General features: G+C 37.4%; 1 protein-coding gene across 1 annotated transcript in view; it reads right to left on the bottom strand.

Annotated features, from left to right (window-relative positions):
* LOC103258567 (coiled-coil domain-containing protein 14-like) overlaps positions 1 to 13,022 on the bottom strand; it is a gene marked incomplete at its 3' end in the record, with an annotated part of 39,181 nt that extends 26,159 nt beyond the window's left edge. The window contains exons 1-4 of the mRNA XM_008056234.1: positions 12,765 to 13,022; positions 6,948 to 7,003; positions 6,560 to 6,632; positions 6,254 to 6,323 (exon numbers count right to left, since the gene is read on the bottom strand). Of these exons, the coding sequence (XP_008054425.1) occupies positions 6,254 to 6,323; positions 6,560 to 6,632; positions 6,948 to 7,003; positions 12,765 to 12,962 (397 nt within the window). The remainder of the gene's footprint in view (positions 1 to 6,253; positions 6,324 to 6,559; positions 6,633 to 6,947; positions 7,004 to 12,764) is intronic.
* Positions 13,023 to 14,650: the final 1,628 nt, after the last annotated feature.

The following is a 14,650-nucleotide window of genomic DNA, read 5'->3' as shown; positions in this document are numbered from 1 at the left end:
GTCTGGGGACGGGGAAACACCTCTTATCAACAGGGTGCCTGAATGAAACATAATTGTACACCTAACCCTTAACTGTATCCCACAAAACCATAATAAAAATATTGACTAAAAAAAAAAAGAAAATGCACACATTCTAAAAAAAAAGAAAAGAAAAGAAAATTACTCCTTGATGTTTACAAACTGAAAAATACTAAATGTTTTAAAAGTATGGAATCCTGGCGGGGCTCAGTGGCTCAGCCTGTAATCCCAGCACTTTGGGAGGCCGAGGCGAGTAGATTGCCTGAGTCCGTGGGTTCGAGACCAGCCTGGGCAACTTGGCGAGACCTCATCTCTACAATAAATCAAAAATTAGTCAGGCATGGTAGCATGTGCCTGTAGTTCTGGCTACTCTGAAGGCTGAGGCAGAAGGATCACCGGAGTCCAGCAGGTCGACGCTAGAATGGCCTTGAGTGTGCCACTGCACTCCATCCAGGGCAATGGGGTGAAACTCCTACGCAAAAAAAAAAAGTATGGAATTCCTCAAATAATGTAAATATATGATATATAGTTCACTGAAAATAAAAACATTGCTAAAAGCATAAAACTTACAAGTAAAAGCAAAAATTGAAAAATCTAAAGGCAAATTAAATATTATAACCAGTGAAAATAGAAAAAAAAAGTTTAGGAAAAAGGCTTAATATTTGACTATGAAAATAAATGAAGATATCAGATGCTTCCATTTTGACTTGTGGTATGCTTCCTTTTGGTATGAACTGTTCCTATGAATGTACTTTGCAGACCTAAATACAAGTTTTAACACATAATAGCTGAGAAAACTTAGGTAAATTACTTAACTTCTCTTTACCTTCTCCTCACTAGAAAAATGCTATAATATCTACTTTATAAGATCACTATGAGAAATAAATATAAGATAACACTTGAAAGTTCTTAAATCAATGTCTAACATACAGTAAAAACTCAGTAAATGTATCACCAAAGAGCTATAAACTCAACAAATATATTCACAAGTCATGCTGTCTGATGTCAATAACATAGCTCTGAACATGTCCCCTCTGAGGTGATTAAAACCAAAAGTAATAAACAGTTATCACCTTCACTATCTAAACAGATGAGCCAAAACAAAGTTGGTTAACAAACTTATATAAAGCAAATATTTCAATTTTATAATAAATCAAATGGAAAAGTACCGTCTACCCTCTAAAATATTTCAATTTTGAAATCCAGAAGGATAGAGGCGAGGGCATAGCCTGTGGCCATCTAGCACATCACTCATCCTTCCCTCAGGATTCCTGGGTCTCTTCTGCTCTCAGATTTCCTTTGCCCCTTAAGATAAGAATTGTCTGGTTTGAGGAACTCTCAGATTTCACACTTACAGGCCCAGGTGTTGGTTCTTATTCATCTTCTTTTCAAAGTATAGCTTTTACGATCCCTGATAAAGCTGAGCTACAATATTATGCTTCTGCCAGCAGATGTCATCATCAAACCTAAGTTAATAAATTCTGGCCAGGTGCAGTGGCTCACACCTATAATCCCAGCACTTTGGGAGGACTACGTGAGAGGACTGCCTGAGCCCACAGGTTCGAGACCAGCCTGGGCAACTTGACAAGACCTCCTCTCCACAATAAATCCAAAAATTAGCTGGGTGTGGTGGCACGTGCCTGTAGTTCTAGCTACTTGGGAGGTTGAGGAGGATCACCTGAGCCAGCAGGTCGAGGCTGCAGTGGCTGTGAGCATGCCATTGCACTCCAGCCTGGGTGACAGAATAAGACTCCTACTCAAAAATAAATAAATTAATTAATTAAATAAATAAACTCCAAGTAAACTTTTATAAAATCAAAGTCTTAGAATTAAAATGCCTTATTTTGTTCCATTATAAACTCAATTCATATGAAATTCTACTGATAATGTTGAATACTTAAGGTATAAAGTCTTACAGCAAATAATCCAAGACAAGCTAGAAATCTTAAGTTGATATAAAGGAAAGACTGCAGTTATATTACTAAAATCCAATTTTAAAATAAAACAAATCCAAATAAGCCTGTTACTAAACAAATAACAAATAAGAAGTACACTCTTGCTTGTTAATTACACCAAAGCACAACACATGAAAATTTTACATAACAGATCAGGATGACAATATGTTTAATTGGTGTCAGTTGATAACTAGAATTCATGAAAGGAATGTATTCAGTTATTCAGTCCATGAAACTTTTAAAAATCCTTTAATTCTAGCTGTTGTACAAGAATTGGCTGTTGTTTGGTTGCACAAGAATTTTCTGACAGGTAAGTTATTCCTGCCACTCAAATATAGAACAAACATCTAGTGCAAATAAAAGCCACTGGATGCCTATAAGTTGATATACATAAGAATATCTAGCCTTAATGGGGGGGAAATCAATGCTCAAAGGATTCTGTCAGTGGTGGCTTATTTCCCCAAGATAAAGGCAGTAATATATGTTTTACTAAAAGCAGAATCATGAAGTCATTCAACAGTTATCAAATGCACAAAGTTGTTTCTTAAAAAAACTTTTTTCTACTGTCAGAAGCACTCCCAAGTAAGCTCAATACACTTCTGCAACTGCCTCTCTGCCTCCTTACTCCCAGAATATATCGAGGTAGGCTTACTTGACTCCACAGACATTCAATGATCAGCTAAGTCTCAGAGAGAAAGTATATAAAGAGGTCATGCCCCAGAAGACAGCTAACACAAAATAACAAAATAATGTGTGTTGAAAGCAAAATGATACATAAATTCTAGTTAATACGCTGTTATCAATTCCTTAGAGTTCTACTTATAAGATTACCTCTCCTGGAAAGAGACAGAAAGTGATGAGCATGGCTTTTGTGAATGGTTGCACACTGTGATAACAGAGCAAAACCTTATACTGGTTAATAGCAGCCACTTCCCCCCGCCCCACGATATTTCTAAATAGTGTTACAATTTGGTAAATTTTTTAAAAACAGTACTTGAATCAAAGGGAAGGAGGCTTCTCATCTAATTACTTAACCTTACAAATAAATAAGTCAATGAGAACTAATTTCGAATATTGCAACCCTAAAGAAGTTTGTCCTACAGAAGTAGGTCCTTTCTGCTGATAATGAAAATATGGAGGAACAATAAGAAGAATATAGTGCCCTGATAACAGGCCAGAACTGCCTCTCTGGCTCTAATCAAAATAATAATTTAATGCTACAGATCCAGAATGCCAAAATCTTCCATCTCCCACTCCAAATCCATCCTCCACTGGTCTCCATCCTGCTCTCCCTTAGATGCCGATCCATATGGATTACACTTGCTAAGACTATCCATGGGTCTCTCCTGCTTTTACATGTTTTGCTGTGTATACCAAGAAACCAAGGCTGTGATCTAAGCTCTTTACTAGGCCATTTCTCAGGACTGTGTTTATAGCAAGGAACTCAGAGTTGAGGCAATGTTTCCCTCTGGGACAAGCACAGCCTTGCTTACTGCTCACTATCAGAGTGACGGATTCCCCAAACTCAGTGTTTCTCAGCTGCAACTTAAACCTACAGCACCCACAGCACCCATCTGGGTGTATCACATCACCCCAATGGGAATCAGGGGAGGAGAACCAGTGCAAATATGCTGATGCATACGCCGCTTGCTGTGTTATGAGTAATAAAGTCCTTTGTTTCTCACCCAGTAGCCTTGTATCTTCTGCCAGCACCATGACAAAGTAAGCCTAACATATTAGCTTGTAAAACTCAAATCCAAGACCTGATATACATCAACAAAGCTCCAGTTGGGTTCAATCCAAAGGGAGTCTTGGCATATCAAGCAAAGGAAGAAGCATGAATTCAGAGTATGTATTTATTCCTGCTCCCTCTCTATGAAGTCACCTTGGGCTGCCTTTGTCCTTTCACTGAAGTTCACTGCACTTCTTAAGACAGCCTATTCTATACACAATATCCCTTTTTAAGTCCAGTAACCTCTTCCTCTCCTAATCCCTTAAAGTCTAGAGATGATAACAGCTGCTGCAGCTGCTAGCACTAGGCTAGCACAATCCTTATGGTTTTCCTGTACCCCTACGCATATCTTTGCAATAAGTCCCTCTGTAAATAAACCTTCCTCAACAGACCTAAATTTGAGTGTTGTTATCCATTTCCTGTTGGAACTCTGACCAAAATAAGCAATTAGGTCAGGATCCAACAAGTTGCTATCATGACACCCACTGTCAACCATATACATCCCAAATGACAGTTTCTTGAGGAAGGGTGCCCTGTATAAAAATAACCTGCCTTGAGACAAAAAGTGGGGTACTGGAGGAATAGGTGCTACCACTTCTTTTTTTCTCCATTAGGTCTCAATAAATAGCCTTCTGCTTTAAGAATTAAGACCAGGGTTTAGCACACTTTATCTTAAAAGGCCAGAAAGTAAATATTTTGGGTTTCAAGAGCCAAATGATTTGTGACAACTACTCAACTCTGTCATTGCTGCACAAAAGCAGCAAAAATAGAATACACTAATAAAATAGCATGGCAGAATTCTAGTAAAACTTTATTTACAAAATAAAATTACTATACATTATTTATAAAACTGACTGTAGTATGCTGACCTGACTTAGACCAATGTTGCCCAATAGAAATATAATGCAAACCATATATGTAACTTAGTATTTCCAGTAGTCACATTAAAAAGTAAAAGTAGATAAAATTACTTTTCATCATGTTTTATTTAAATCAATATACTCAAAATACTAACATTTCAATGTGTAATATAAAGAACTGAAAGTTTACTTTTTGTATTTATATCTTCTAAAATCAGCATGTATTTTACACAAAGCACATCTCAAACTGAATACTACATTTTCATCAGAAATACTTGGATTGTATTTAGATTTAATAAAATATACAGTTGAAAAAGTAGAATCACATACTAGAGTTATTCCAAATATACTTTTATAATAACTGGATCAAGTATCAGTTTTCAAATCTAAATTCAAATTAAATAACACTAAAAATACAATTCCTTGATTGTATTAGACATATTTCAAGTGCTCAATAGCCACATGTGGCCAGTGGGTACCATCTTGAACAGTGCAGGTCAAGATAATATGAGGCTAAACGTGACTGGCCTCCAGGATGGGTTAGAGAGTACTGAAGTAAACCACTTCCCTTGCTTTAGTTGTCTAATTCAGGACTATTTGGAACATCAACCTCTAGTGCAATGAAAGTTCTACACTTATTTTCTCAACCCTTGTCTGTATCCTAATCTAACACCCAGGGCTACTATCTTAGATGACTTTCTAGCCTTCATCCCTTGCTCAAGCTGAATCCAAATATGCATGACAGTGCTGACCTTTCTGCCTCACCTGAACTGTAGAACTAGCTGATCTAATTCTTGTCCATATGAATTCCCATTGTGGACTTTTCATCTCAGTTTTGGGCTATCTTGTTCCATAGGCCTCCAAGGAACAACATAATCCAAACTTGCTTGTTCTAAACTGATTGCTGAATTATTACACTTAATTAAGTCAGCAAAGTTAACTGTAAGGATGTAAAGTACCCTTGGCTACATTCACTGTCAGCAGCGGCAGGCTCTCTTTCCTCATCTATCCAACTTCGAATTTTACCTTCTTATTTACCATGTATCCTAACCATGGAGCTCAACAAGTTCTGCTCCTGACCAACTTAGGATATATTAATACATACAAAATAATGTTAAAGCAACTATTCTAACTATACATCTGAAATGCAACTAATTTGTGATTATCTATGAAAATAAGTGGCAGGGGAACAAAGATAACTCTGTATGTCTCCTAAATGCAATTCTGAGTTTGAATCATTGCTACAAAATCCAGACATAGTCTCTTTTTCTACTTCTTTTTGGGAAAGTGATAGTAAGCAAAATGACTTCTTAGCAATTAGAAACTGAATAGAAAAAGAGAAGCATAAAGCATATACAAAGCTAAGTAACCAATACCAATTATTAAAATGTAAGTTAACTACATAATCCTGATAATTTATCAAAGTTCCCACAATTCAAGATTATCTTTTAAAAAAAATAAGAAAAAACGCTTACACATTTCTTTCCGGACTGCTGAAGAAATAGTATGTTTTTCATGTCCTTTCTTTTTAGGAAACCTTCTCCCTTCTAAAAGTCTAGAATTAGATCTATTTTCTGAGTATGCTGTTTCTGAGCCTATTAACAATTTAAACACAAATATGTTAACATTAAAAGAACAATTCAATTGAGAAAAGGTAATCAGCAAAGAAGCATTTAAAAGAATAAAACCTGAATCTTCATTTCTCAAAATGTCCCGTAGCAAAGAAGCACAACCATCAAGCCCCTGCACAGTTTCAGCCTGCAAAGATAAAGTCTTTTAAAATATACTTGTATATAGCATGTTAGTGTTTGGGGAAAAAAATATGTAGTTTAAAATTTCTTTGTTTACAAGTAATTGATTACTGGTAGAAAACATGCTTTAAAGCAACAGACTTCATATTTCCTTAGAGCAATTAATATTTCAACTTTCCATTTTATTCCAGCTTTTACTTGAAGGCTAATAAGTAGTGTGTACTGTATTCAATTTAATCTTACCTGACTTTCCGAATCAGAATAGATGCAACAGCCAGAATCTGCATTACAACGTGCTATTTTTCTTAAATGGGTCCTAGAAAACAAGGTCATTAATATTCTTACAAATAATACAAACTTTTTCCCCAAAAATATAAGTAGTCATTTTCTTTACAGCAAATGTTAGATGAGAAAAATTGCCCAATCATGTATAAGATGGGTTTACAAGGACATTATGAAAATTGTAAAGACTGTTAAACACCAAAATGATTAACACAGGTAGGTATGAAAAGTTACTAGTGAAGGTAGGGGCACATTAGTTTTCTGGAGTAGGCAAAATGTAGACCAGCCCAAAAACCTGAAAAATTTCTTGTGAAATTTCCTGAAGTTGTAAACTTCTTTAAGTACTTACCCTTTCTTTCCACTTGTTAATTTAGCAGGTACAGCATGCTTTCCTGAAGATAATACCTATGACATAATGTATTATGTTATAGTAGACATACAAATATCTTCTATTATATTCCATTATGTTATAGCAGACATACAAATATCTTTCTACTATACTATACATATAATCTATAAAATCTGAAATGTCATTTTCTTTTTTTAATCTTCCCAAACTGACTCTGTACCCATCAAACAATAACTTCCCATCCCTTATCCCCCCAACCCTGGCAATCTCCATTCTACTCTCTATGAATTTGACTAATCTAGGAACCTTATGTAAGTGAAATATTTGTGCTTCTGTGACTGGTTTATCTCATTTAGCATAATTATATTCCAGCTTCATCTATGTTGTAGCATGCCAAAATTTTTGTTCCTTTTAAAGAAATAATAACATTCCATTGTATGTATATATCACGCTATTTTTTTAATAATTGAGATATACCCTAAAAACCCACAATTTTAACTCTTGTACAATAAACTTATTCTATATAAAATGACAAGCAACACATATATTTGCTCCTTAAGTCTACTTAAGCTGAAAAAGAAATTGAGATCTTATTTTAAACCAGAAGAAGTACCTACTGTAGTAAGCTCAGACTTTATCAATCCCTTAATATGTTTAACCGTCTCAACAAGTTAATTCAACACACAAGTTAATTCAAGATATAGAATAGGCAACCCCCTCAAGTCCCCTCCCACTGTGGGAGCTTTTCTGTCCTCTCAATAAATCCAGCTTTCTAAAAAAAAAAAAAGAAAGAAAAAGGTATATAACAGTTCTTAACTCTGGCTCCCTTTATCTATATTCTTTAGAATGCCTGACAAGACCAGCACATGAAAACTCTACCATTCCTTCTTATCTACAACTCATTCTCTCAATCTTTCTTTTTAAACTCATATAGCAATGTTGTTTTTAAATTTTGTTTTAAAAGTAAAATTAGTGGGTTACCTTTGGTGTAGAAAAAAATATGTTTGCTTTTACATGTATCCAATATCTTGGGAGTTATGCAAGAAACAGTTAATTGTGATTGCCTCTGAGAAGGGAAGCTGAGTATCCGGAGGACAGAGCAAGAAGGAAGACTTTATACAGAATACCTTTTATATATTAATAACATTATATCGGATAAACATAATCTTTATTTAAAATACATATTTTTAAAAACATGAGTTAAATTCCCAAACTCACCCTCAATCCCATCCTCCACATGTAGTCACTATTGGCAATTTCATTTATGATTACCTATTTCATCCCAAGAGAGCTCTGAGCAGTTAACTACCACACTTTCTCAAGTTATATAATATTCTATTATTTGCTTAAATATGTATTCCAACCTTCTAAAAATGCTACTCAGAATACATTTTTAAAAACTGGCTTGATAAGAGTTATACCTCTCCTTGAGATAACCTGGAATATGATAAAGGATAATGAAGCCAGCAGTGAGAACTAACACTGTAGGAAATGAGACCTTCGATAATGTAGCTCCACTGGTCTCTGCATCACATTTTTGGCTTCTTTCCCTGTGGTATATCTATTTGGTGTCCTGGCTAGAATAACAATAAAAACCTAAGCCATGGTGCTGTTACACCACAGATCAAGCCTCAAAACAACTACCACAATTACTGTCTTTCAAAAAAAAAAAAGGACAGTGTCTGAGGTAAATGTCTGGCATAATTGTAAGATTATATGTGGCATTTCTCAAAAAAATATACACATAAAGCTAGAAAATTACCCATGATAAAAAGCACCCTGAAACAGTAACTATCATATTGGAATATTTCCTTCCAATTTTCTGCACTTTTTGTTTTGAACTAATAGCACAAAGAAGTCCTATATATGCTTCACCCAGATTCCATGACCCTTGACATTTTACATTTGCTATGTTCTCCTTCAATGTATATTCAGCCTGAAACATTTCAAAGTTGCAGACATAATACTCCTTTACTCCTAAAACTTTCCTGAGAACAAGACCATTCTCTAGTATAACTACAGTATAATGATCAAAACCAGGAAATTAACACTGATACAGTATTTTGATCTAATGTACAGACTTTATTCACATGCTGCCAATTATCCCAATACTGTCCTTAGCAGGAAAAAAAAAAAAAACCAACTCTGGTCCATGTCCAATCCAGGACATGTTGAATTAGATTGTCATAGCTTTTTTTACTCCTTTAATCTGTAACAGATCCTCAGGCTATCATTCACTGACTCTTATAAACCTGACATATTTAAAGAGTACTGGCCAGTTATTTTATAGAATGTTCCTCAAATTAAAATTTGTCTGGGTCAGACTCCGTGGCTCAGCCTGTAATTCCAGCAATTTGGGAGGCCGAGGTGAGGGGATTGCCTGAGACTAGCCTGGGCAACTTGGCAAGATCTCGTCTCTACAATAAATCAAAAATTAGCCAGGTGTAGTAGCACACACCTGTAGTTCTGGCTACTTGGAAGGCTGAGGGGAAAGGATGGCTGGAGTCCAGCAGGGAGATGCTAGGGTGGCCATGAGTGTGCCACTGCACTCCAGTCTAGGCAACGGAGTGAGATGCCAACTCAAAAAAAAAAAAAAAAAATTATCTGATATTTTCTCATGCTCACACTCAGGTTATACACACTTTTGGCAGGAATCCTCAAAAGCCATGCTGTGTTCTTCTCAATACAATGAACTAACACATGCCAGTTTGTCCCACTATTGGTGATATAAACGTTGATTATTTAAGACTGTGTCTGCCAGGTTTTTCACTGCAAGGTTACTACTTTTATCCTTGTAATTATTAAGCATTTTGTGGAGAAATGCTTTGAAACTATGCAGATATCCTAATGATCAAACTTTCTCCCAGTAGTTTACCATCCACTGATTTTACCTGAATCAATCGTCGAATGTTTTTCAAACTACAGCATCTCTTCTACATGTATTAGTTTGTATCCTACTCTAGGAAGCATTTTTCTTCTTCCTCGTTTGTTAGTATGAACTCATTGATTCCTATTTTATTGAATATGTTATGATCCATTATTAACACTTTATTTTGATGCTCAAATTGTCCCAGATTTAATCAGTGGGTGCTGCTTTGAGTTGGTTCCTGAATCATTTTAGCATATCCCTATAATTTTTTGAGCTGTTCCTTACTTTCTGTAACAAGGTGGTCCAGGCTCATCTTTTTTCCTTAATTGTCATAAGAATATTTAATGAGATCTACCTTTTTAACAAAACACAGTATTAACTATAGGCATGAAGCTACACAACAGATTTCTAAAACTTGAATTCATCTTACATAACTGAAACTTTATATCCTTTGAATAGAAACTCCGTTTCTCCCTTCCCCCAGCCCCTGGCAACCACCATTCTACTCTCTGAGTTTGACTATTTAGATACCTCATGTAAGTGAAATCATGCAGTATTTGTCCTTCTGTGACTAGATTATTTCACTTAGCATCATATCCTTAGGGTTCATCCCTGTTGTTGTCTATGGCATATTTCCTTCTTTAAGGCTGAATGGCATTCTACTTATGTACATATCATATTTTCTTTATTCATTCACCTATAGACACTTAGGTTGTTTGTTTCCCCATCTTGGCTATCATGATTGCTGCTGCAATGAATGAGTGCAAATATCTTGATTTCCTGACTTCAATTCTTTTGGATAAACAGCCAGAAGCAGGATTGCTGGGTCAAACGATAGTTCTATCTTTAGCTTTTTGAGGAAACTCTATATTGCTTTCCATAGTAACTGCACCATTTACATTCCAACTAACAGTGTATAAGGGTTCCAATTTCTCCAAATCACTGCCAATACTAGCTTTTGTTTTTTAAATAAATCATCCTAACAGGTGTTAGGTGATAGCTCATTGTGGTTTTAAATTGCATTTCTCTGACGTTGAACATCTTTCCATATATACCTATTGGCCACTTGCATGTTTTCATTAGAGAAATGTCAATTCAAATCCTTTGCTCATTTTTTAACTAGGTTGCTTTTCAGTTTTTGATTTGTAGAAGTTCCTGATAATGTATTTTGGTATTAACTCTTTATCACATATATGGCTTGCAAATATTTTCTCCCATCCTGTGGGTTGCCTTATCACTTTATTAATCATTTCCATTGCTGAGCAGACGATTTTTAGTTTTATGTATCCAGATTTATCATAAAATTCCCTGACTCAGCTTCCAAGCTGGTTGTTTCTCCAAGAAGCTATTGTTCCTTTAGTAGACAAGGGTACTTAGAAACCAAGATCTAAGTACTGGATGTGCTCTTTGCTATTAGGGCTTCCCATCTTTTTCCATATGCATTTTTTACTTAGTCATAATAACTAGATACTTGCAATTTTGAATCTTGTGGGGTTTACTTCTAAATCTTTTTCCATATTAACATTCAAAAAAATGTAAGGGTTATATAGTTCCTTGAGTAGAACTGATATGTTCTTGGCTTACTCCTTTTTTTTTTTTTGAGTTGGAGTCTCACTCTGTCACCCAGACTGGAGTGCAGTGGCCGCCCCCAGCCACCGCAGCCTTAAACTGCTGGGCTCCAGCGATCCTTCCGCCTCAGCCTTTCAAGTAGCCGGCATTACACACCTGGACTAAATCTTTCTATACTAAAAACAGCCTTTTCATATTTAGTATCAAAAGCGTAATTACTTGGTAAAACAAACATCACTGGCAGTTTAATGGCCCTTGATACAAACTACAAAACTTCTCTCAGTTTTGCAGTGTGTATCAGTGTGTCCCATACCACAATACAGGAGAGAATCTGTCTTATTTCACACTTATTTACACTGGGTATCATCATCAAACTTCTAATTTTGTTATTTGAGAAGATTATAAGCATTTCTTAGTAGTTTTTTCTCCCACCAACAAGTGCAAAATTATATTTCCTTTGTAGAATGATTTTGAGCTTGCTATGGCCTTTCATTTCCACAGTAATCCACAACCCTGTGAACTGTCATTAGTTCTGTGAGGTGTAAACCCTACAGTTCAGAACGGTAGCTCATAAGTCATATATCTACTAAGTAAGAATGGACTCTGGCACCAGCCATGTGAGTCTTAAGTCTGTTTCCATCGCTGTGTAACTGTTGGGAAGTTATTTGAACTCTCCAGCACTCAATTTCCTCATTTATAAAACAGAAATACTAGTATATATCTCAAGAGAATATTGTGAATATTAAATGAGTTAGTATATGCAATATATAAAAACCCTTAGCGTCGAATCTGCCACATAGTAAGTGCTATCTAAATATTAGCTGCTATTATTATCACTTAAGATGGGAGCAAACGGTTTTTAAGGGAACTAAAATTTTGCTGCATGTGAAATGTTTTACCAGGTTCTCTCATTTAATCTTCTCAATTCTTTGAGAATAATTTTATATTTATTTATGCCCATTTTATTGCCTAAGGGATAGGAGGCTCAGAGAAATAAAAAGGTTGTTCCTACCGATACCACAAAGTAGTGGCAGAATTGGAATCTGAATCTGCGGTGATCCGTGACTACAAAAACGAGGTACTGAAGCCGAGAGGTCAAGTCACCCGACCAGCGGCGAAGGCGAGGACTCGAACCAGGGCCTGGCACCAAAGCCAGGGATACAGGGAGTAACGGCAATTTAAACAGAATGTATATCTACGGACAGCGCGGTTGTGTTAGGACGGGAAGACTGTCCCCCCACACACCTGTTCCAGCATTTTTAATGGCGCCGTATTGTATCTTTCTCTTCCCAGCAGAGTTTTACAAGTTCCCTCAGCTCGAAAACCCCCTCAGTCCTTCTCCGCCCCCACAGTGGACTCGTCGGGTTCGCAGCCCTCACCTGGCCCGGTCGAGATCCGGACCTGACCATCTCTCGCAGCCTCAGAGAAGCCCTGCCCGCGGGAAGCGAAGCGCTACGGTGAGAAGAATTAACCGCCTTGGACTCCCGGGCTTTCTTGGCCCGCCCCCCGAGCTTCCGCTTCCGGCGAGGAGCCCGCCGAAGGCCGCGCTTCACAGTTTCCGACACGCCGGGCGGCATTCCTCCGGCTCCGGGCGCGGCGCCCTGGGCGTGAGCAATAGACCCCTTCTCTCTCCCCGGCTCGTCACACACTGGCCGCGGTGAGAGAAGCCAACAGGTGGTGTGAGGGGCTGGCCATGGGGCGGGGCTAAGTCAGGGGCGGGGCAGGGATAGGGGCGGAGCGAGGAGCCGAAACGCTGGACTGGGCGGGGCCGGGAACCTGAACACTTGGAAAAAAGAGTTCGCGGTCCTATTACAGGGGTTGCAGTGGAGGGCCGCAGTCAGCTGGAGGAAACAGGGACGAGGACCCGCCAGCGCCAGAGCAAGGGACTGGGGCAGGGGGCGGATAGGTTTCAGAGGAAATTGCGGTCGACTTTTGGATTTTCGCTCTTTATTTTTAGTTCGGCGTCTTTGTGCCTTTTCAGATGATTTTGTTCTTGCTGTTCGATACAAATCAAACATCGGGATCGTTTTTGTAATTCTAATGGCAGTTTCAAAATTATTCACTGTGGCCACTGCCTTCAGAACGGTGCTCCTAAATTGGGATTTTTGGTTTCACTTCCATGCATAACTGTCTAGTCTTCTGTTGAGGTAATCATTGTTCATAAAGAATGACACAGCATTCTTCCCGTTGACATATTGCACTAATTTTAATGGGATGTAGTCACTGGTTTTTAAGGCATAGACTTTGATTTGAATTAGATCACGCTGTAAAAAGCTCTCCTTTCCTTACCCATCCTCTGTTTCTATTACTATTATTATTATTTAAAGTCGGAGTCTCACTCTTTTGCCCAGGCTGTAGTGCAGTGGCATGCTCACAGCCACCACAATGACTTTCTGGCATTAGGCGATCCTTCTGCCTCAGCCTCCCAACTACAGGTGCACGTCACCAAGCCCAGCTAATTTTTTTTATTTACTGTAGAGATGAGATCTTGCCAAGTTGCCCAGGCTGGTCTCAAATCCCTGGGCTAAGGCAATCCTTTTGCTTTGGCCTCTCAAAGTGCTGGAATTACAGGTGTGAGCCACTGCGCCCAACCCATCCTCTGCTTTTAACATATTCACTCAGATTCTGGGATTTGTTTTTTAGTTACCTTGATTTTTTTTAAACGTGTTGATTTTTCTTAGTTAATACATGTATATTTTAGAAAATATAAATAAATAAAAAGGAAAAGACCGCCCATAATCCTATTAACTAGGGATTACCACTCAACATTTTGGTGCATTCCCTCCCTTTCAGATTTTTTCTACCTATATATATGTATAAATGTATTACAACAATATGATATGATACATATTACTGTAACATGAGTATTTTGTCTTAATGTCTCATAATATTGTTGCTCATTAATCTGTTATATAATAATAAAATGGCTGCCTCGTGTTCCATTATCTATTTCCCTGCAGTTTAGAATATTATCCCCCCCACCCCTTTTCAGATTGTTATTTGCTATTGTAAATATCGCTGCAATGAACTGAAATCTGAAAATGAACTGGATGAAGAACAGAGAGAAGAGTATGTTAAGCACGTGGAAACAGCATGATGTTGAGTAAGAGGAACCCAGAAAGGCCCTGTGGCTGAAGTATAGACAATGGGAATGGAAATGAATGTAAGGACCAGACTATGATGCTGTCTTCCTAGACCACCTAAAGGATTTGGGTTACTATTCTAAGGGCAGTGGGAATGTGTAAAAGTTTAAGCAGTGACACAG

The sequence above is a fragment of the Carlito syrichta genome, unplaced genomic scaffold, assembly GCF_000164805.1.
Source record: "Carlito syrichta isolate Samal-C Ts95f unplaced genomic scaffold, Tarsius_syrichta-2.0.1 Scaffold302293, whole genome shotgun sequence".
NCBI lineage: Eukaryota > Metazoa > Chordata > Mammalia > Primates > Tarsiidae > Carlito > Carlito syrichta.
Note: the sequence above shows the minus strand (reverse complement) of the source record. Positions and strands in the feature narration are given on the sequence as shown.